The sequence below is a fragment of the Panthera uncia genome (assembly GCF_023721935.1).
Source record: "Panthera uncia isolate 11264 chromosome C1 unlocalized genomic scaffold, Puncia_PCG_1.0 HiC_scaffold_4, whole genome shotgun sequence".
NCBI lineage: Eukaryota > Metazoa > Chordata > Mammalia > Carnivora > Felidae > Panthera > Panthera uncia.
In genome coordinates, this window is record NW_026057585.1 from 27,971,863 (window position 1) to 27,993,036 (window position 21,174).

At 35.8% G+C, this 21,174-nt stretch overlaps 1 protein-coding gene across 5 annotated transcripts in view; it reads right to left on the bottom strand.

The window, feature by feature from the left end:
• Window positions 1–21,174, bottom strand: part of BTBD8 (BTB domain containing 8) — a 116,829-nt gene that overhangs the window by 27,528 nt on the left and 68,127 nt on the right. For 4 of the 5 annotated variants that reach the window (XM_049618421.1, XM_049618420.1, XM_049618419.1 and 1 more), the window contains 6 exons: window positions 20,385–20,465; window positions 19,076–19,172; window positions 11,819–11,907; window positions 11,277–11,379; window positions 1,041–1,223; window positions 200–337 (listed from right to left, as the gene is read on the bottom strand). In XM_049618421.1, coding sequence (XP_049474378.1) covers window positions 200–337; window positions 1,041–1,223; window positions 11,277–11,379; window positions 11,819–11,907; window positions 19,076–19,172; window positions 20,385–20,465 — 691 coding nt within the window. Of the gene's footprint in view, window positions 1–199; window positions 338–1,040; window positions 1,224–11,276; window positions 11,380–11,818; window positions 11,908–19,075; window positions 19,173–20,384; window positions 20,466–21,174 lie in introns of those variants that run through there. The other variant, XM_049618423.1, reaches the window with a different exon arrangement.

Below are 21,174 nucleotides of genomic sequence, written 5' to 3' on the forward strand. Positions count from 1 at the left end.
TTATAGTAAGTCTTCTTGGAGGTAAATGAAATTAAATTTTTATTTAGGAAAAATTCCAACAGACACAAAATTAGGGACTATAACTAACCACCCATCACCAAGTTTTAATGAATGCTACAACACTTAAAATGTGCATATATTTTAAAAACTTAAAGCAATTCAAATATATCATTTAAATGAATTCCATCACTTTCAATACCATTTCCTTTGTACTGTCAGAGTTCAGTAACGTGTCCAGAGCCATAAGAAGAGAGCAGCTATTCTCAGTGGTAATGCTTTCTTCAATTGCTTTTAAAATTTTGTCCAACAGATCAGCTGTGCTGCTCATTGCTTGTGACTACAAAACACAGAAATTATATTTAATAGGAATACATGTAAAATGTGTAAGAAATGTGAAAGTCTGGCTTAACAACAAAACATTCATCATAACTGACCATTGGAAATCAGCCAGAAATCTTATTTCCTCTGATAATAATATAATAATTATATTTTATAATATATATTACAATTATGTAATTGTAATAATAAGCATTATAAAAATCTTTCCTTTAAAAAAAAGACACACACACACACACACACACACACACACACACACACAGTTCCTAGGAACCAAAATAGTCCTAAAAACAGAATTAGAAATAAATAATCAAAGTTCTTTATTTACTAACTAAATTTAGAGCAAGTGGGTCCCCAATAAGACAGAATTTTGCATGGACTGTAATGGTATTACTGACAAAACAATACATTAATGACTGGTTTCTAAAATATGGCTTATGCTGATAGAGGGCTATTGCTGGCCAGAGTTACATTACGTCTTACCAGTGCATTCAAACCTGTCCCCTTACTGCCTTCACTATCTTGTAAGCCAAAAATCCTGTCCACCACTGCTGTAAATCCTATGCAAGCATGCCATCTGTTATGGAATTTATTTAAGTCATACTAATTTAATCAAAGGCAACCTGCATTTAAAAACTCTTACGTAACTATAATCAGAACACAAAGATGGGGCTAAATATAGGAAATACTTTTAGACATAGTACCTGTAAGAGAAGAGAAAAATTTTCACTGTGAATGATCTTGGAGAAGTTTTCTATAATAAATGCAATACATTCTTCTTGCAGCCGAGATGCCATAGTCAGGGCTACTTCTGTCCACTTCACTCTGGGTAAACTGATGATTAGCCTGTCACTTTCCATCAGAAGAAAAGCAGCATTCTTATCATTCTTATAATTTAAAAAATATTGGGAAAAAAGTTACTATTTATAAAATAACTTTTTAAACAAATCAAATACTTTTGTTTTCTTATGATGTTTCCTGCAAAAAAACAAAACTCCAGGTTGCTAATATCTTTGTCATGACATATAATATTTTTTTATTTACTCATTCTGAATTATCCAAAAAGGCAAATTTTGAACTGGGAACAAATCATCTCTAAAAGATAGCTAAAAGAAACCTGAGAGAAGACCTATAATAGAACTACAAAGAAAAACTTGACCTCTCTGAGATTTTCCCTACTGAATTAGTTTTTGTGCTTATAGATATCATTCATAACTGTATAGCTACACTGACATAACCTTAATTCTTTCCTGACTATAAAATACATGCTCTTTATTACAAATTTAGAAAGTCTAAAAATTGCTTATATTCTCCAGTGATTTTCTTCCTCCACTCTAATCAGGTAAAACTCTTTATATTTTATTCACCTAATGATGATTTATTGTTATTCCACAGGAAAAAAATATTCACAATACTGATCTCTATGGAAAGTGGAATGATAATTCACAAATACCATGTGCTCCAATGAAAAAGAAAAAATGGCAACATATAAATTATCATATTTGGCTTCTAGTTCTTAAAACAATGCTTAGTAAATAACTATTTGATGTGTAAAGAGTTACCTGATGGATTGTAGTAGACTGAAAAACATGGCCACCAGTTCTTTCTAGCTCCATCCATCAAGAGGTAGAATTTATTTACTCACCCCTTGAACCTAGGCACTTTTCACTTGCTTGCGCAAATATTGGTACTGTGCAAGTTCCAGAGCCAAGGTCTCAAAAAGCCCTGCAACTTGCAATTCTGGGATCACAAGGCCATGAAGAAGCTGGGTAAGGAAGACCACATGGAGTGGGAACCCAAGCTCCAACTGAGCCACCAGGTGAAAGCAGCTGCAGGATGGAACTCAGGAAACAACCAGAAGAATTACCCAGTCAACCCACAAAATTATGAGAAATAATAAATTGTAGTTTTAAGCCACTTCATTTTAGGGTAGTTTGTTATAGAGCAATAGACAACTGATAAATCTGGAAGTGATAGACTGACATCCTTAACATAGGCTGCATGATGTAAACTTTGCACACCCTCTCTATGTTTCAGATCTCAACTCAAACTCTATCTGACCCTGATCTCTATCCCTATATTAGATTTCTTTTATATATGCCACCAGAGAACCTGTCCCTTTTTTTTAGAGTACTTAATTCATTTCTAATTATTCTATCATGAACATAACTACTGGATTAATATCCATCTTTCTCACTGGGCTGTATGTTTACTGAGCATGAAACCATGTCTATTTTGGCACACCATTGCATCCCAGGGCCTAGTACAGAACTGGGTCATAGTAGACCCTGAAATATTTGTTCATCTCTTAGCATCATCAGAGAGTGAGAATCCGTATGTGAATTCCTAAATTGTTTAATCCTTGAACAAAATTTTTAACATTTTATATTTTTAATGTTTATTTTGAGAGGTGTAGAGAGCATGTTTGCACAAGTGTGAGTGGGGAGGGGAAGAGAGAAAAAAGGAGAGACAGAATCCCAACAGCCCCCAATGAGGGGTCTCAGTCTCTAGAACTGAAATCAAGAGTCAGGTACTTAACTGAGCCACCCATGCATGCCCCCCCCCCCCCCCCCCCGCTTAACCAAGAATTTTTAAAAAATGTATTATATGTTTCCCTTGCTTTATTAGAGTAAAAACAATCATGTAATGCTATAATTCTTTTGGGGGGGTACCATCACCCTTTCCCCCTCTGACAACATCCTGAGTAACTGTGCTTTTAGGCACTAAGCCCGATTTGTTCTACTCTAATGATTGTTCTGGTGGTGAAGACAAATGTAGGATATTCAAATAAACTTGGCAGATATCTACAAAGTGCTTATTACACATGTTATGTGATATGACAATAATTTTCTTAAAAATATAGATATAAATTATAGTTATAATTTAGATTGGAACCTATTAAAATATGGACTAAATGATAACATAGGTGGTATGTAATCTATTCCATACTGATCTGAATATATAACATTAAATGTTAGAGTTCAAAGAAGGTTGAAGCTCAAAGAAGGAAGAAAACATAATAATGCATTTCTAGACAAAACACATAAAATTGTAATCCAATAGTTAACATATTCTTCAAATTTCAACAACATATAAATGGCAGTACTAAGAAAAGTCTCCTTCCCTTTCCTGTCCCCAAGCCACTCATTTTCTCTCCTCCAAACCAATATTTATTTTCTGGGGTCCCCTAGGTGGCTAAGTCGGTTAAGCATCTGACTCTTGGTTTCAGCTCAGGTCATGATCTCATGCTTCATGAGTTTGAGCCCCACATCAGGCTTTGCACTGACAGTGCAGAGCCAGCTTGGGATTCTCTCTCCCTCCCTCCCTCTCTCTGCCCCTCCTGCACTAAGTAAATACACTTAAAAAAATATAATTTTCTATATCTTTCTAGAGTTATTTTATACATACACAAACAAAAAATATATGCAATAACCTTTATTTTACTCAAATGGAAGCATTAATGTGAATAATTCTCAGTATCTTGTCCTTTACACTTAGCATACATCTTAAATATTTTTATCAGAATATAAAGAGCCTTGTTATTGTTTTAATAGCTATATAATAGCCCACAATATGGGTAAGTCATTTAATCCTCTACTTATGTTTACATTGTTTCCAAATTTTTGCTGTTACAATGCTGTAATGAAAGATCTTGTAAATAATATTTCATACGTGTGTGTGAACATATCTATAGGATAAACTCCCAGAAACAGAATTGCTGGGTTAAAACTACTTGTCTTAACCTGGGTTCTGCCTAAATCCTGAGCCTGAGAAATAGGCTTGTATGCAGACAGTTTATTTTGGGATGTGATCCCAAGAGAATCTGAGGCATAATGAGAGTGAAACAGGGAAGGCAGAAAAGCCAATGGAAGGATATGTTTTCTAGCTTCTTGCTACTCAGTGTGACCCACAGCATCAGCATCCATTGGAGCTTGTTAGAAACATAGACTCTCAAGCTCCACCTCTGACTTACTGAATTAGAATCTAGATTTAACCAAGATCCTGAAATGTTTTGTATATATATTAAAGTTTGAGAAGCACTGATATAGTATTCACTATTACAGGCAAGTGGGACTCAGTCTTGCTGGGGACCCTCTGAAGAGCCACAAAGAATGCACCTTGAATTATTCTGCCCAAGGGACAAAACAGGGAAACATAACCATTGACTCTAATCTCGCCTTAGTCAAGGCTTGTCCCTGAGGTGTTAACTTCCTTCTACTTCCAGGTTTGCACAGGTATCAGAATTGCTGAGCCATAGGTACCCTGTGTGGAGTGATAGTGAAGCCTTAGGAAAAGAAACGAGAAATAAGTGTGATGTGGCTGACGGAAAATGCTGTCAGACTGCATGCCTATGAAGCTGTATGCTGCAGCAATGGTTGGTGTTCACACATTGGCCAAGAGGATATGAGGTGGGGCACCAGAAGTATCCTAAACATCACCAGTATATATTCAATGAAGGACTGTTTTCCAAACTGTGGATTTTTCTCCTAGCAACCAACAGAAATATTTTTAGTGGCTTACAATCAGCATTAGAAAACAAAACAAAAAAATAGAGAAAAGAGAAAAACAGGAAATATTAGTACATCATGTAATAATGGTAAGCATTCTTTCGTGAAACTTGTTTTAGTTTTCTATGTGTGAGTGTACTGGGTTACAATGTAAAAGAAAATTCTCACTCTCGGTTACAGTTAAAAAAGTTTGAAAAACACAGCAAAAGATGTGCTAATTTATACCCTTCCCAAGAATGAATAAAAGTACTTCTTTCCTACAACCTTACTAACCTAGTACACATTCCCTTTTTCTTTTCATTCTAAAAGATAGAAAATGGTTTGATACTGTCATTTTCATGTCCATTTCTCTTAAATGAAGTTGAGGATTTATTCATCAAATTAAGAAGTATCTGTATTGTCTTTGTGAACCATCTAATTTTGTCCTATATTTTTAAATCAACTTGTGAGAATCCTCTATATTAGGAAACCTAGAGTCAAAAGTATGATATAAACTGTCATTTGTCTTTTGACTTTGCTTGGTTGTTTTTACTACATAAAATTTTGTGTTTTTATGTAATCAATTTTTTAAGCCTTCTGAATTTTATATCTCCGCTCTCCTGTCAAGGTTACAATTCTCCCAGGGTGTACTGTAATATTTTAACGGCTTTTTCCCCCCACATTCAAACCTTTGATCTATTTGGAATGTATCCCTTGCATACCAGGATATGAAGTATAGATCCAACTGAAAATTCTTCCAGCCAGCTTCCTGGATAATACCATATATTGAATAAATACTATGAGTCATATTATTTCTTAATCCTTATGATATTGTGTTGATCAAATAGGTCTTAAGCTATCCTTTGGCCTTAGGACTAAATAGCATAATATATACAACTTTGTTTTACCCTACTGACCATCCCTACTTTTGTTTTAACTTCCCTCAATTTAAAAACTCTTCATAATTTGCTTTTATAAGGGCTTAAACATTTTGGTACAGCAAAATTTAATGTTTTGAAACAGTTCAAGTAATTACATTATAAAATTATAACTTTTCTAACACCTTTCTCTCTTCTACTCATGCCTTCACCCTGCTTTCTCTTCTAACCAAAAGCAATGGTTGTACGTGGTAGGAGGGAGCAGCCATATTTTACTGAACTGCTGCATAGACCCAGAAAGGGAAAAAAAACTCAAATCCCCTCACATTAATAAAAGACCAAGAAAATCCTCCAAATATAGTTCAGTGTAGCACTTTCTTATCTCCCTTCGTATATGACAGTGTTGGGCATGTCACTGATGCAGTTAAGTGCCCACCATGGCACATGCTGTTGAGCTGAATTAGAACTAAAGAAAACTAAGAAGACTGGTGCTCTTTCACTTTTTGGATAACATATTTCAAATTTTAATTTGAAACAATTAAAATTTTTTCTTAAAAAATTTTTTAGTTGACACATAATGTTACACTAGTTTCAGGTGTACAACATATGTTGTGCTCACTGCAAGTGTAGCTACCATGTGTCAACATACAGTGCTATTACAATAGCATTGACTACACTCCCTATGCTAGGCCTTTTATTCTTGTGACTTATTCTTTCCATAACTGGAAGTTTGTACCCACCACTTCCTTTCACCCATTGTTCCCATCCTCCCACCCCTTTCTTCTAGCAACCCCCCAGTTTGTTCTATTTATAGGTTTGATTCTGCTTTTCGTTTATGCATTTGTTTTTTCAGATTTCACATATAAGTGAATTCATATGGTATTTGTTTTTTGCAGTATGACTTATTTCACTTAGCATAATATCCTCTAGGTCCATTCATATTGTCACAAATGGTAATATTTCATCCTTTGTATGGCTGTATAATACTCCTCTCTGTGTATGTACATCTTCCTCATCCATTTGTCTATCAGTAGAAACTTAGGTTGCTTCCATATCTTGGCTCTAATAAATAATGTAGCAATAGCATGTATCTTTTTGAATTAGTGTTCTCATTTTCTTTAGGTAAATACCCAATGGCGGGATTACTGGACCATATGGTAATTCTATTTTTAATCTTTTGAGGAACCTCCATACTGTTTTCCACAGTGGCTGCACCAGTTTGCATTCCCACCAACAGTGCATGAGGGTTCCTTTTTCTGAATATCCTCTCCAACACTTGTTATTTCTTGTCTTTTTGATAACTATTCTGACTGGTCTGAGATGGTCTCTCATTGTGGTTTTGATTTGCGCTTCCCTTGTAATTAGTGATATTGAGCATCTTTTCATGTATTGTTGGCCATCTATGTATACGCTTTGGAAAAAATGTCTATTCAGGTCTTCTCCCCATTTTTAATTGGATTTTTTTTTTTTTTTAGTATTAAACTGTATAAATTCTTCATGTGTTTTGGATATTAACCCCTTACTGGATGTATCATTTGCAAATGCCTTCTTCCATTCAGTAGGTTGCCTTTTTGTTTTTTTGATGCTTTCCCTCACTGTGCAAACCCCTTTTATTTTGATGGAATCCCAATTTATTTTTGCTTTTGTTTTCCTTGCCTGAGGAGACATATCTAGAAAAATGTTGCTATGGCCATGTCAGGGATATTATTTGCCTATGTTTTCTTCTAGGATTTTTATGGTTACCATTTAGGAAATGGTAATTTTTATGGTTAAAAATGGTTAACATTTTTAAGGTTCCACATTTAGGTCTTTAATCCATTTTGAGTTTATTTTTGTCTATAGTGTTAGCAAGTGGTCCAGTTCCATTCTTTTGCATGTAGTTGTCCAGTTTTCCCAGCACCATTAAAAAATATCTGATTTTTTTAATCAAAAGCAAAATATACTTTATTTATATAATAAAATATGAAAAATATATTAAGCTACTGTTTCTGAAAGCCTGACTATTCACAAAGAAAGACATAATTTCAGGGGCACCTGGGTGGCTCCAATTTTGGCTCAGGTCATGATCTCACAGTTTGTGGGTTCAAGCTCTGCATTGGGCTCGGTGCTGGTGGTGCAGAGCCTGCCTGTGATTCTGTCTCTCCCTCTCTCTCTCTCTTCCCTTTTCCCACTTGTACTCTCTCTCTCAAAATAAATAAAAACAAAAACCTAAAAAAAGAAAGACATAATTTCAAAATTTCAATTAAACTGCATGTTCAGCTGCTCTGATGTCATCTTTTCATCTGTCTTGAAAGTAAAAAATAAATATTCACAAAGCTTACAAAGACCTGATTAGAGTTATAAAATCAAAATATTGTAACAGAGGGAGAGGCATCATATGAAGGGCTTATTTTTCAATTAAACTCACATACTTACCACTTACTAAAAAATCAAACCTTTTTTTTTTTTAATGTTTATTTCTGAGAGAGAGAGTGTGTTCACATGAGCGGGGTAGGGGTAGAAAGAGAGGGGGACAGAGGATCTGAAATGGGCTCTGCACTGACAGAAGAGAGCCCCATGCAGGGCTTGAACTGAGGAACTGTGAGATCATGCCCTGAGCAGAAGTTGGATGCTTAACTAACCAATTAAGCCACCCAGTGCCCCCCAAAATCAAACTTCTTAACAAGACAGTTAAGATCCCTCCCAATCTGGCCTTAGCCTCTCCCCAGACTTATCTCTTCTCATTCCAGTTATAGCAGAATATTGGAACTGTCTGTCTCCAGGTCTCTGGTCACAATTTAACAGTCTGTCAGGAATATCCTAATGTACTTGTTTTATTCTGAAATTTTCCTCTAGCTTCAGGTTCACCTCAAATTACTTCTCTCATCCTTCTAATCAGAATCAATTGTTTTAACCTCTGTGATCCCATGTACACACCTGAATTTTAACTTATTCTTTCATGTATTTACCTATTTGAAAATATATACTGAGTTGCTAATATGAGTCAGGCACTGCTCTAAGGCTGAGGCTACCAGGGTAAATTAGACTGACAAGGAACTTAATATTAGTACTCATCATAGTCTAACTTGTATTATACTTAGTTATTTAAATGCCCATTCTTCCACCAATTTGTGAGATGATAAAGTCAAGGTCCACATTTCTTTAAAGAAAAATTTGCCCACAGTGAGCACCTATCATATTATCTTCAGAATGGCAGCAATTGGTTTTAAGATCTGGCTTTGGGGGTGCCTGGGTGGTTCAGTCAGTTAAGCGTCTGACTCTTGATTTCAGCTCAGGTCATGATCTCACTCACAGTTCATGATCTCTGCACTGACAGCACGAAGACTGCTTAAGATTCTCTGTCTTCCTCTCTCTCTGCTCCTCCTCTGCTTGTACTCTCTCTCTCTCTCAAAATAAATAAATTAACAACAAAAAAAGATATGGCTTTGTCATTTACTGACATTTTGAATTTGAATAAAGCACTTCTGATTCTCTTTTCTCATATGTGAAATAGAGGTTAGAGTACCTGTCTTACATAAAATTTTAAAAATGCCAAGTATTTTTTAACTATAAAGGTCTAAAAACACCCACTAAATAATAATAATAATAACAACAACAACAACAACAGCAGCAGCAGCAGCAATAGTAGTAAATGATGTTTCTACTTCTATGAAGCTGAAGTATAGCTGGGACATGGTTTGCCTTCATGAACAGGGAGTAGCTATTCACTGACCAAAGAAACAAATGCAAAATATTAAGAAACTAAGCCACAAAGTCCTTCATTAGCATAAATATAGATTGAGATTTATTTTTTGCTGGTAGTATTTCACCAGCTGATGGCCTACACTTATTTTCCCAGTTAGGTTTAGATGTATCTTCTATGTAACCCAGTGTGACGTATCATTTAGGGTTCAGAGAAAGAGAACCACTAGGAGTTAATTGTATATATATAAAGGAATTTGTTACAGAGATTTGACCTTATGTAATCGTGGGAGCTGGTTAAATGGTATTTGTAAATGAAGATATAGTTTGAAGACCACAGGGAAGGCAGCTGATATGAGAAGACAGGACAGCAAGGACATACTAACACCAAGAACACAAGCTGTAATCCACAAGGATGGACTCATTTCAGTTTTCACTGCCTACAACCTGGATGAAATAGGTGTCCTTCAGGCGATGCTGGTACTCTTCATCATGGAGGTAAACATATCTCTGGCACAGACGTAAGAGCAGCCAAAAAAGGACACAGGGCATGGTGGAGCAGATATGGCCTGGCTGCTGTTTCACATCCACAAGGTGAGCCAGTAAAGAAGCAACACGTATGAGATAAAAGTGCCTGCCCCAATAGTCCTGGTGTTATAAAAAAAAAAAAAAAAAAAAAAGGCTGCTGCTTCACTTTTACCCTCCAAATCTCGTGCCAAATTGTCCCTTGTGGCCACTCCAAGTGGAAACATTCAAAGAGGGAAATTCTGGGAAACAGTTTATCTGAGCCAAGCTGACAATGTTACAAAATCACTGCAGTCCACCCCTGTGGGCTTGGCACCCATACACATCTCTTTAAACAATACTTAATTTCAAATGGAGACAATAACAAAGTTATGCTTTTGCCTGACATGGTATAAGTATCCTGTATACAACAAACATGCTAGCCCTTCCCTGTAAGAGGATATAAAGTCTTTATTTTGTCTTTGGGAAATATTTATTGTTCTTCAGACTGATTCCCACTCCCCTTTGCTATCCTGTAACTTAAATATGGAGATATAAAATTAACCATTATTAACAGGTCTTATATTAGATGGCAGAGATATGAGACAGTGGAAGGAGTACACATAAACAGTGGTTTATGTAAACAAATATTCATATAAAAAGGGGGAATTAATGTTTATATCATAACTACTAGAACCTCATTTCTGTAACTGGTAACTTGGTCATGGCTGGTATTTATCAAGCCAGTTGTTTCAGGATGACAGAAAACATGGTAAGACCAGTGAAATCATGAGCCAGACTTGATTTGCTGTGAAGTGAGTTCATTAGTCATAAGTGATGCTGTGTGAAACACCATGATGATGGAAAAGGCATTCTGTAAGACCACGGATAGCGGTTTTAGCAGAAATACTGGAAGCAAGGAAGGCATATCTGTATTTAGAGCAAATGTCTACTCCAATGAGAACACAGCACTGCCTTTTCCATGATGAAGTGGTCCAATATAATTAACTGGCCTCCAAGTAAATGGCTGGTTCTCGTGGGGAATGTTGCCACAGAGAAGTTTCAGCGCTGTACCAAATCTACCTTAGAGAATAGAAATCTATGTTGTTGATACCAATGCATAACCTCCATCTGTGGCACCAGGCCCCCTTTGTTCATGAACCAAAATAGTGGTTCTGCTTCTCTGAACCCTAACTAATGAATTTGGTAGAGGGGAACAAAATCTTGAGGACAGGTTCTCAACTGGTTCTGGGTTATCTGAAATCGGTTCTCTCATCTTGCTTTTACCATAGAATTCTACATTTATGTTTAAAACTTTGAAAGTACCTACACAAAACTGAATAAACTTTTTGATGACAAATACAAACAAGGGTATTCAGTTTATACTTACTAAAGACTGAATCAACATGTTAAGACAACTTTTCTGAATCTCAGGAGGTACATTTGCAAAACTTCTCTCAGACCAAAACCTTGCAAAATGCTTTACAATCCACCTGTTAAAAAAATAAAAGAATCTCAAGTTAGAGAAATGAAAATATTTTGGATTATAGTATTCAAATAACACTTTTATTTTCAATGATATAAGTTGTACATAAATATATGATGACTAACTCTTACCGTTAATTTTGTGAACTCTATGATGGACTTAATTGTCCTCCCTTTTCTGTAAACAAATATTTTAATTCTACTTTAAGTTTCATGCATAGCTTTTGACATAAATAACCATGGCTAGGCTAAAATAAAATAGATCCCAAGCATCTTGAGTAATATCTAAGTCAATAATACTTCTCAATTGTTACAACTAGTTAAGCATTAAGCTCCCTACAATGTACCCCAGAAAACAGGCCAATTCCAAAATCTCCCAGAAAATTACAAGAATAGAAGAACAAAATCTTTATATTAATAGTATTGACACTACTTCAAATCACTTACTTCATGCAGTCAGCAAAAAGACTGTCCACTCCAACTGAATGAGCAATAATCAGGCATTCTAATACAGACGCCAACGTTCTGGGAATAGGCTAAAATTAATAGAAAACACCACATGTATTTTTTTTCAACTTTCAGAGGCTAAAAGTATTTGGTTCATAAACATGATCTGATTTGTATACCTAAACTGCAGAATAAATGTGCATAATTCAAAAGTCTATTCTTGTAAAACAGAGTATCACTAACAACCTTTAGTTTTATAGAATAGCATTTGAACTCTCTCAGCTATCAGAATGAACACAAGTTTTATTTTAATTTCATTTAGCTTATTTTTTACATTAAAATGGTGTAATTTCTAGCACATCACACTGCAATGCAACCATATGATCTAATCTGCTTCCTGAAGTATAAATATAACTCTAAGTGCATGTGCAATGGGAAGTCCTACTCTGACCTCAGACAAAATGACAGAAATTAGATCATAATTATATAATGTATTTTAAAAGTTCATATATGGAAGTAATTAAAACAAAAAATGTAGATATAAGTAGTGACAACAACTCATTGCTCTTGGTGTTAAGCCTCTTTGCTACATATTGCCCATATCACTTATTTTCAGGTTTTGGATTATTTTCTAAGCATATCTATTGCCTATTAGGGTGAATAGAGTTCAACTTCTCTTGGTACACATTCATTTGTTGTAATGTGGGGTTTATATACTAAATAAAGATCATCAATCAGCCAATTTGTGTATGTGGTCTCTAAGTGTATCTTTCTGAAGATCCCTTGCTCTCAGAGAAGAGCAAAGCTTCTTTAGAATTACACCCAGGGTAATCTTTCTAATAAGGTTAGTGATTTGCAACTTTTAAAATTATGAACTGCTATTAATTTGAGTTTCTAATACACTTCTCCTAAAAGTATTACATTAGTGTTCAATAAATTGAATGTAAATGTTTTGCTTTGTATATGAACAAACTGGTTATTCCCTTTGCAATAACTGGAGGTACTCTAGGCTATTCTAAAATAAAAAATGGTCAGTTGGTTAAGAGTCCAAGTCTTGATTTCGGCTCAGGTCATAATCTCATGGTTTGTGAGTTCGAGCCCCACACTGGGTTCTGCACTGATGGTGTGGAGCCTGCTTGAGATTCTGTCTCTCCTTCTCTCTGTCCCTCCCCAGCTTGTGCACTCTCTTTCTCTCTCTCAAAATAACAAAAAAAAAGAAATAAAATAAAAAAATAAAATAAAATAAAAATGGCCGTCACTATATAGATGATACAGTGATAATTCTACCAAGTTAAATAATTTGGTTTTCTGAACCACTTCAGACAAGAGTATCAAACTCTTGGGAAGAAACTACTGGTATAAACATAAAAACACTCAGAAGTCTAAAAAATTATAAAAGTAAACACAAGAGTTAAAACGTCCAGGAATGTGGGGCACCTGGGTAGCTCAGTTTGTTCAGCATCCAACTCTTGATTTCAGCTCAGGTCATGATCCCAGGGCTGTGCTCAAGTCCTGTGTCAGCATGGACCCAGCTTAAGATTCTCTCTCTCCCTCTGCCCCTCACCTTAGCTCATGCTCTCTCTAAAATAAAAATAAATACAAAAGTAAAAAATTTAAAGATTCTCTCTTCCCTCACTCTCGCTCAAAAAAAAAAAAAAAAAAGAGGTCCAGCAATCTAATTTAGGAATAACCAGCTCTTTACAACACAAAGTCCACCAATTGATGTATAAGAATAATTTCCACAAAAAAATTAAAATACAAAGTAATTTGCTGCTTAAAGCAGAGACTAGGGAACTATACTTATGGGCCAATGTAGCCCATCACTGTTTTTGTGAATAAAGTTTTATTGGAATACTACTATGATGTTCCTTTACATGTTGTCTGTAGTTGCTTCTGTTCCACAACAGCAGAGCTGAGTAGATGTGATAGAGAATGTATGGCCCACAAAGCCTACAATATTTGCTATCTGGCCTTTTACAGAAAAGGTTTACTGACCACTGGCTTAAAAGGTTACTTTAACTCTCTGAGAATTTCACTTATATAAAAATGCTAATTTCCAAGTATTTTGTAACAGGATGACAGACCTTTAGTCATTTTCAAAATCTGCTTGCAGAATTTGGGAAGAGATATATATATATATTTTTTTTTTTTAATTTTTTTTTTATTTTTTAATATATGAAATTTACTGTCAAATTGGTTTCCATACAACACCCAGTGCTCATCCCAAAAGGTTCCCTCCTCAATACCCATCACCCACCCTGCCCTCCCTCCCACCCTGCCCTCCCTCCCACCCCCCATCAACCCTCAGTTTGTTCTCAGTTTTTAACAGTCGGGAAGAGATATATTTAAATCACTATCCAAGATAGGTTTTTAAAGAAGTGGCAAAAAAGGGGCATCTAGGTGGCTCAGTTGGCTAAGAGTCCAACTCTTGGTTTCCACTCAGGTCATGATTTCATGGTTGTGTGAGCTCAAGCCCCACATCAGGCTCTGCACTACCAGTGCAGAGCCTGCTTGGGATTCTCTCTCTCTCTCTCTCTCTCTCTCTCTCACTCTCCCGCTTGCTCTGTCTCTGTCTCTCTGAAAAATAAACTTAAAAAAAAAAGAAGGGATGAAAAATATATAATGTAAAGTTCACTGTAATTCTATAAATGAAGTCCAAAAATTTTAATTGTGTAAAAGGTAAAATTGTGAAGTTAATGACATGACTAAAGCTTGTCAGGAGTTTCAGGGTCAGTTACCCATTACTTTCTACCCAAATTTGTATTACTGTGCAGTGTGTTACAATAGGCTTATCACATGCAAGTAAGTCACTGGCAAGAAACTACATAATTAAGATCTAGAAGTTAAAACTTTTTTAAATGTTTATTTCTTTTTGAGGGAGAGTCAGAGCATGAGCAGGGGAGGGCAAAGAGAGAGGCAGACACAGAATTCAAAGCAGACTCCAGATTCTGAGCTGCCAGCACAGAGCCGTATGCAGGGCTCAAACTCATGGATGGCGAGACCATGACCTGAGCCAAAGTCAGATGCTTAACCGACTGAGCCACCCAGATACCCCTGAGATCTAGAAGTTAAAAATTATACTTTCAAAGATATATTTATAAAGTTATATATTATAAAAATATGTAAAGCAAAAGTTTAAAGATCAAGCAATAAAAGCAAAAATTATTCTCTCAAATATCTGTTACCACAATAAAATATATTAAAACAAGTAAAATAAAGTGAAAAAAGTTTTCAACAAAGTATCATATTGATAATCTATTTAAAATTTCATTTTCTGTTGTTTTACAATGTTAACAAATATGCCTTCTGTGTTTTAAAAATCAAGTGAATTATTGTAAGTAAAATGCAAGAAGCTGCATACAACCTATGTATACTTACAAACATACTAAAAACTAGAGGCAATGGTCCAAAGACTATCCATAAAAGAGATTATTTTTAAAATGTTAGATGTATTGTATAGACTCTAAGTCTAAAGTTCTCTTTTGTCCCACAAGAGAGTGGACGCAGGATTAAAAGCGAGAGATGGCTAATGTCCAAGAAAAGACAAGAGCCCCGAATGAGGGTCCTTGCCCCATTTGTATTAGGATCAGAAGGCTTACAAACATGGTGATGGATGTGCACAAAGAGGCAATGAAACTATGAACACTAACTTATGGACGCGAAGGAAAGGGGGTCTTGAAGATATTTGGGGTTAGGGGTTTGGATTAATACAAAACAAAATCCTGGCCCCAGGCGGATGGTCAGATGATTGTTAATGGCAGACAGGAAGCACCATGTCTGTTTATCTTAGCCAGCGTAGGGGATAAGACAGATACAGCAAGTAACCTCAGGGTTAACAAGACACCTTTCTTTTGTTAATCAGCTCTGCTCTGGACAGCTTCACTGCAGTGCAGAGGTCTATAGCCCTATTTACCTGTTTACCTACGTTGGTCCTTCCTTCCTGTGAAAGCAGCTTTCTGCTATAGTACTAAATTGGGGGGGTGCTTTCACCCTGAATACCTAATCTTGCTTACCTCATATACCTTTGTATTGGGGACATTTGCCCCCCCTCTATTCTGGGGGCCTTTGCCCCCTACTTTATTCTGGGGGCCTTAGCCCCCCTTCTCTACCTTTATTCACCTAATCTTGTTTACCCAAACTTGGGTGTGAGCATCCTATGGCTTTGTAATTCTTTATGCCTTGTTAACCCATTGGTGCAAGCCCAGGGAATTTCTAAGCTTATTCCCCACAATGTATGAAAATGTATGATACCAGTCCTTCTCTGACTTATTTCACTCAGCATAATACCTTCCAGTTCCATCCATGTTGCTGCAAATGGTATGATTTCATTCTTTCTCATTGCCAAGTGGTATTCCATTATATATATAAACCACATATGTTTTCATTCATATGTGGATCTTGAGAAACTTAACAGAAGACCAAGGAGGAAGGGAAAGGGAAAAAGATATAGTTACAGAGAGGGAGGGAGGCAAACCACAAGAGACTCTTAAATACAGAGAACAAACTGAGGGTGAATGGGGGTGGGTGGGAGGAGAGGGAAAATAGGTGATGGGCATTGAGGAAGGAACTTGGGATGAGCACTGGGTGTTGTATGCAAGCCAATTTGACAATAAATCATTTTCAAAAAAGGAAAATAAAAAATAAAAAAAAAAAATAAAACATTTTTTAAAAATAAAAAATAAATAAAATGTTAGATGTAATTCATTTATTGAGGAGTCTCAGTTCAGAGGAGATACTAACATAAAACTTTTTTCCCAGATAATGCTGCCAACTATGCTGTGTCAAATTCTCCTTTTTTCCATCCCTTCATGACATTATAGGCAAATTCCAGTATTTTCTGGTTATTTTTTGGAATTGAAATCAGCACAGTACTATTTAGACACCTATCTTATATCTGGCTTTACATCTTTCTCTCCCCCATCACTGATTACATTTATAGTTGGGGAAATATGGAATCAGGAGTAGAGCATGGTGTGGTCTCCTCTTGCTCCTCCATTTTCTAGGTCTAACTCCTGTGAAAGAGGGCTATGAATGGCCATATAAATAACCAGACACAGCATGGAAATAGGTTGATGTCACTGAGTTTGCTCTAATTAAGATGTTGATGGCCTTTGGGTCACCTGGGTGGCTCATTTGGTTAAGCGTCTGGCTTCGGCTCAGGTCATGATCTCACAGTTTGTGAGTTCGAGCCCTACGTCAGGCTCTGTGCTGACAGCTCAGAGCCTGGAGCCTGTTTCGGATTCTGTGCCTCCCTCTCTCTCCGCTCCTCCCCCGCTCATGCTCTGTTTCTCTCTCTCAAAAATAAATAAACATTAAAAAAAAAAAAAAAAAGATGTTGATGGCCTTTGCCAATGACTCTTTAGGAGCAGACTATATGTAACCCTAGCCCCTCAGTGGATAAAGATTCTTCTAGTGGTTCATGATGTGCAGTGATCCCTAGGTGGGACACAGCATCATTTGGCCCTGTACCAGCAACCTCTAATCTTCAAAGAACCACTAAGGTCCTCTTCCCTCCCCACGAACCAGGTGTAACGGGTGTGGAGTGGACTCCCCATACTTTTTTCTTTTCTTCTTTTTAAGATTTTACTTTTAAGTAATCTCTACACCCAATGTGGGGCTTGAACTCACAACACCGAAATCACGAGTTGCACACTCTACCAACTGAGCCAGACAGGAGCCCCTACTTTTTTCTACACATGACAACAGCTATTGTCCCTAATGGCCAAACTAGTACTGGCTTCTCCCTTTAGAAATCTCCACATATGAGGGTACTCTTACTGGCTTCTGAGGCATATTCCAAGAAATTCAGGCTCTCCCAAGAAATCTCTTACCATTTTCTTTTATTCTTTAATGGAAGCTCCAAAGTGGGCTGGTTTTACAGATGTGGCATATGTCCATCTGAAGGATAAGACATATCTCCTCATTGCAGATACCCTCTATCTTTAATTTTTATTCAGATATGCTTGGATCTCCCTCCTAACTTTCACTTGGCTGGGAAGATGAGGGAAGCAGACGAAAGAGAAGGAAAATCTTTCATCAGAAATCTTCACTTTCTACAAAGTTCAGGATACCACAGACCACCCTCCTTCTTCTAATTTCCTTACTTCTAGAGGCTGGAATAAATGATTGATTAAAGGTAGCTGAGGAGTTTAATGTTTCTCAGTAAACTCTGGGTGGTAGTGGAGGTGGTGCTATAGGCAACTGTTCATGGCTCTCTTTTAGTACATGGGGTGCTTCTTCAGCTGCAACTTATACAGAGGTAGGAAAGTCCTACCCAACACAAAAATATAAATTTACATGTTACTAAAATTATTAAAATTACCTAATTAAAATGCATACAATACATACTGTTGCCTCAAGTACCCAATAAGAAGGGAATATCGATGTAAAACAACCATTTTAAGATTTGCTTTTTTGTTGATTATAAAAGTAATAATATATGATCACTGTAGAGAATTTAGAAAATGATTAAGTACATAAAAAATAACCTATAGTCACAGAGTAAGTTAAAACATTAGATAATCTAAGAATAATGTACAAAATGGCATCTGTACAAATGTGTAGTAGGAGATCTTTCTTTAGACAATAAATTTATGTTTATATTAACTAAAGTTAAAAGTTAGTATTCATACTCCACTTGATGAGAAGAGAAATATATTCCATCTCAAGTAGATGCTATAAAGAGAAGTGACAGGAAGGAAGAGCGTACTTTCAGGGAAAAGAACAAATGAAACACTTGTGATAAATGTGGTTTTTTTTCTCTGTTTATTTATTTTGAGAGAGAGAGAACACATGGACACAAGCAGGGGAGGGAGGGACAGAGAGGCACACAGAGAGAGAGAGTATCCCAGGCAGCTCTGCAATGTCAGTGCAGAGCCCAATGTGGGGCTCGATCTCACAAACTACAAGATCATGACCTGAACCAAGATTAAGAGTTGGACGCTTAACTGACTGAGCCACCCACCCTGACTCAGTCCCAGCTGCACACTCCACCTTTGAATTATAAAGGATACTCCTATATCCTTTCAATAAACTCCATGTCAATTTTATTTTACTTAAATGATCTGAATTAATTTCTGGGTTTTTTTTTTGTAAGCATATCATATGAGCTATTTCTCAACTAGAGTTCCCATTAGTTAAATTGACTGAATATTTTTAAGATTCAAAGCACTATTGACTATCAGAGTTAAAAATCTAGTAGATAATAATGGGTGACTGTAAGCACTGGGTAAAAGATTTCTGAGACTCAATAATTACCTTCTGAAAGAAATTACAGTAATCTCTTCTTAAAATATAGATTGCTACTTCTTTTAATCCTTCTAGTCCATACATATCAGCCATATTGAGTATCTGACTAAAATAAAAACAGACTGTTAATTCTCCAATTTAAAAACTAAGGACTAATACACAGTAATGTCTTAATAATAGCCTATTTAAAAAAATAATAATAATCTGAATTATTTTAACTCTAACTTTCTGTCCTACATAATAGATATCCTTTATGGATAATAAAAAGGACACAGGTCAAAGTTAGAAAGTACTGTCAGATGACTTGGTTAGTGGAGAATAACATGAAGTAAATTGGAGATGTTTCAAATTCCCCTCATATTGTCAGTGACATATTCAGCAAAGTCCAGGAAGCTGCTTCAAAGGCTGTAAAAGTTATAAAACTCTTTGCAAGAAATCTGTATAATAAAAACTTGGGAGGAGGGCAATTAATTGATGTTTATCATACTGAAAATACCTACAAATGACTCTAAGACTGAAAACAGTATCCAATGCCTCAGCGAGTTTCCACTGCTTCTTTCATTTGGCAAGAATTTCCACCTACCACACTCACTTTAGGTACTTAGGAAACCTACAAGCCTTGAGGGCATGATAAAGTTTCCTGTAGGTTTCCAGGGGGATAAATTTCAATACTTAATCCCTGTGACTCATGACATTTTCCCTCCAAAATCACTCAGTTTGTAATTTAAAAAACCAATGAATATTTAAATTAAAAAGCAGCTTTCATTTGTTTGGTATGAAAACAGCAATAGAAGAAGAACACATCCAAAAAATTGGAAGAGCAAGGTAGATTTCACTCTCTACTACAGTTTCAGCGCTTACATGGCATTTCACTAAACAGCACTTAAGAACCATTGTTGTTCTTTAGGATGTCTATAAAGTAATTTTAAGGTTTTTCTTTTTACTTTTCTCTTGCTGTTTAAAAGAGTAATCCTAAAATTTGAAAACAAAATAGTAAGATAATTGTTCAAAATTTGATATTCAATTTTACTTTATAAAAACCTGTCGTTTATTTTCCAAAACAAATATAAGGTCTTTCTAACAAAATCTGAGTCAAATAAAGACTTTTCTTAATCTTATTACTGTGAGTTGCTAGATCATCTTTTCTTCTAAATAAGGCGACCTCCTGTTTTTAGATACTCCCCAAATACACATGATATGGCAAAATAATCAAAGTGAAGCTTCTACTGTATTGACACTTTAAAACAAAGCTCAACAAAGCAGACAACACAAAGTATTAATACTTTTATACTTAAAATGATTTAAAAATAATACATACCCAACATTAGTTTTCTCTGGAAAGTCCAAAGTTCCTCCATATATAAAATGCATCATAACATTCATTTCTACATGGTTTATACTGAAATATAAAAGAAAACCAAATTCAAATCCAGAAATAATTAAAGTGTAACTGATACCAACAATACACTCTATTTTCTCATAAAATTTTAGCTAAGATAAAGTTTTAATCTCACTTTTATCTGAAGAATATGTTCTTCAAATAACATCCATGCAGTTATTCCATTAATTTAAAATGAAGTATAACTACAGTTATAGATTTTTATATGTTATAAAATATTATTGGTATGTTAGCAAATCACTAATTATTTGTTGAGCATCTTCTTTAATGAACTTTTAGAGTTAGAAGGATCTGAGAGGTCCCAGTCCAACCTCTGGCTCATTAGGAAATCCTCTCCTCAGCATCACTGACAAATGGCCTCTGGTCTTCTTAAAGCCTCTGATGAACAACTCTATTCACTAAAAAGATTCTTGTTATGCTGCACAGATTTCTTAATTTGTAATACCTATCCAGCACCTCTAGCTTGGCCAACATCCTTATTACAGATGAAAAGAAAAGATATGACTTAAAGAAGTAGTCTGGAGTGGTAACTTTTACGTCCTACTGACTACTAGATCTCAAACTGAGTTCATGGCCTCCTTCCTCTTTCCTACCTCTCCCAGCACCCCAGGTTCAGTCTTTATTTATTTATTTTTTTGCTGTTCCTATTTTGTTCATAGCACTGTTACAGGGCTTCTTGCATCTGGTTCATGGACAATAACCACTTTTC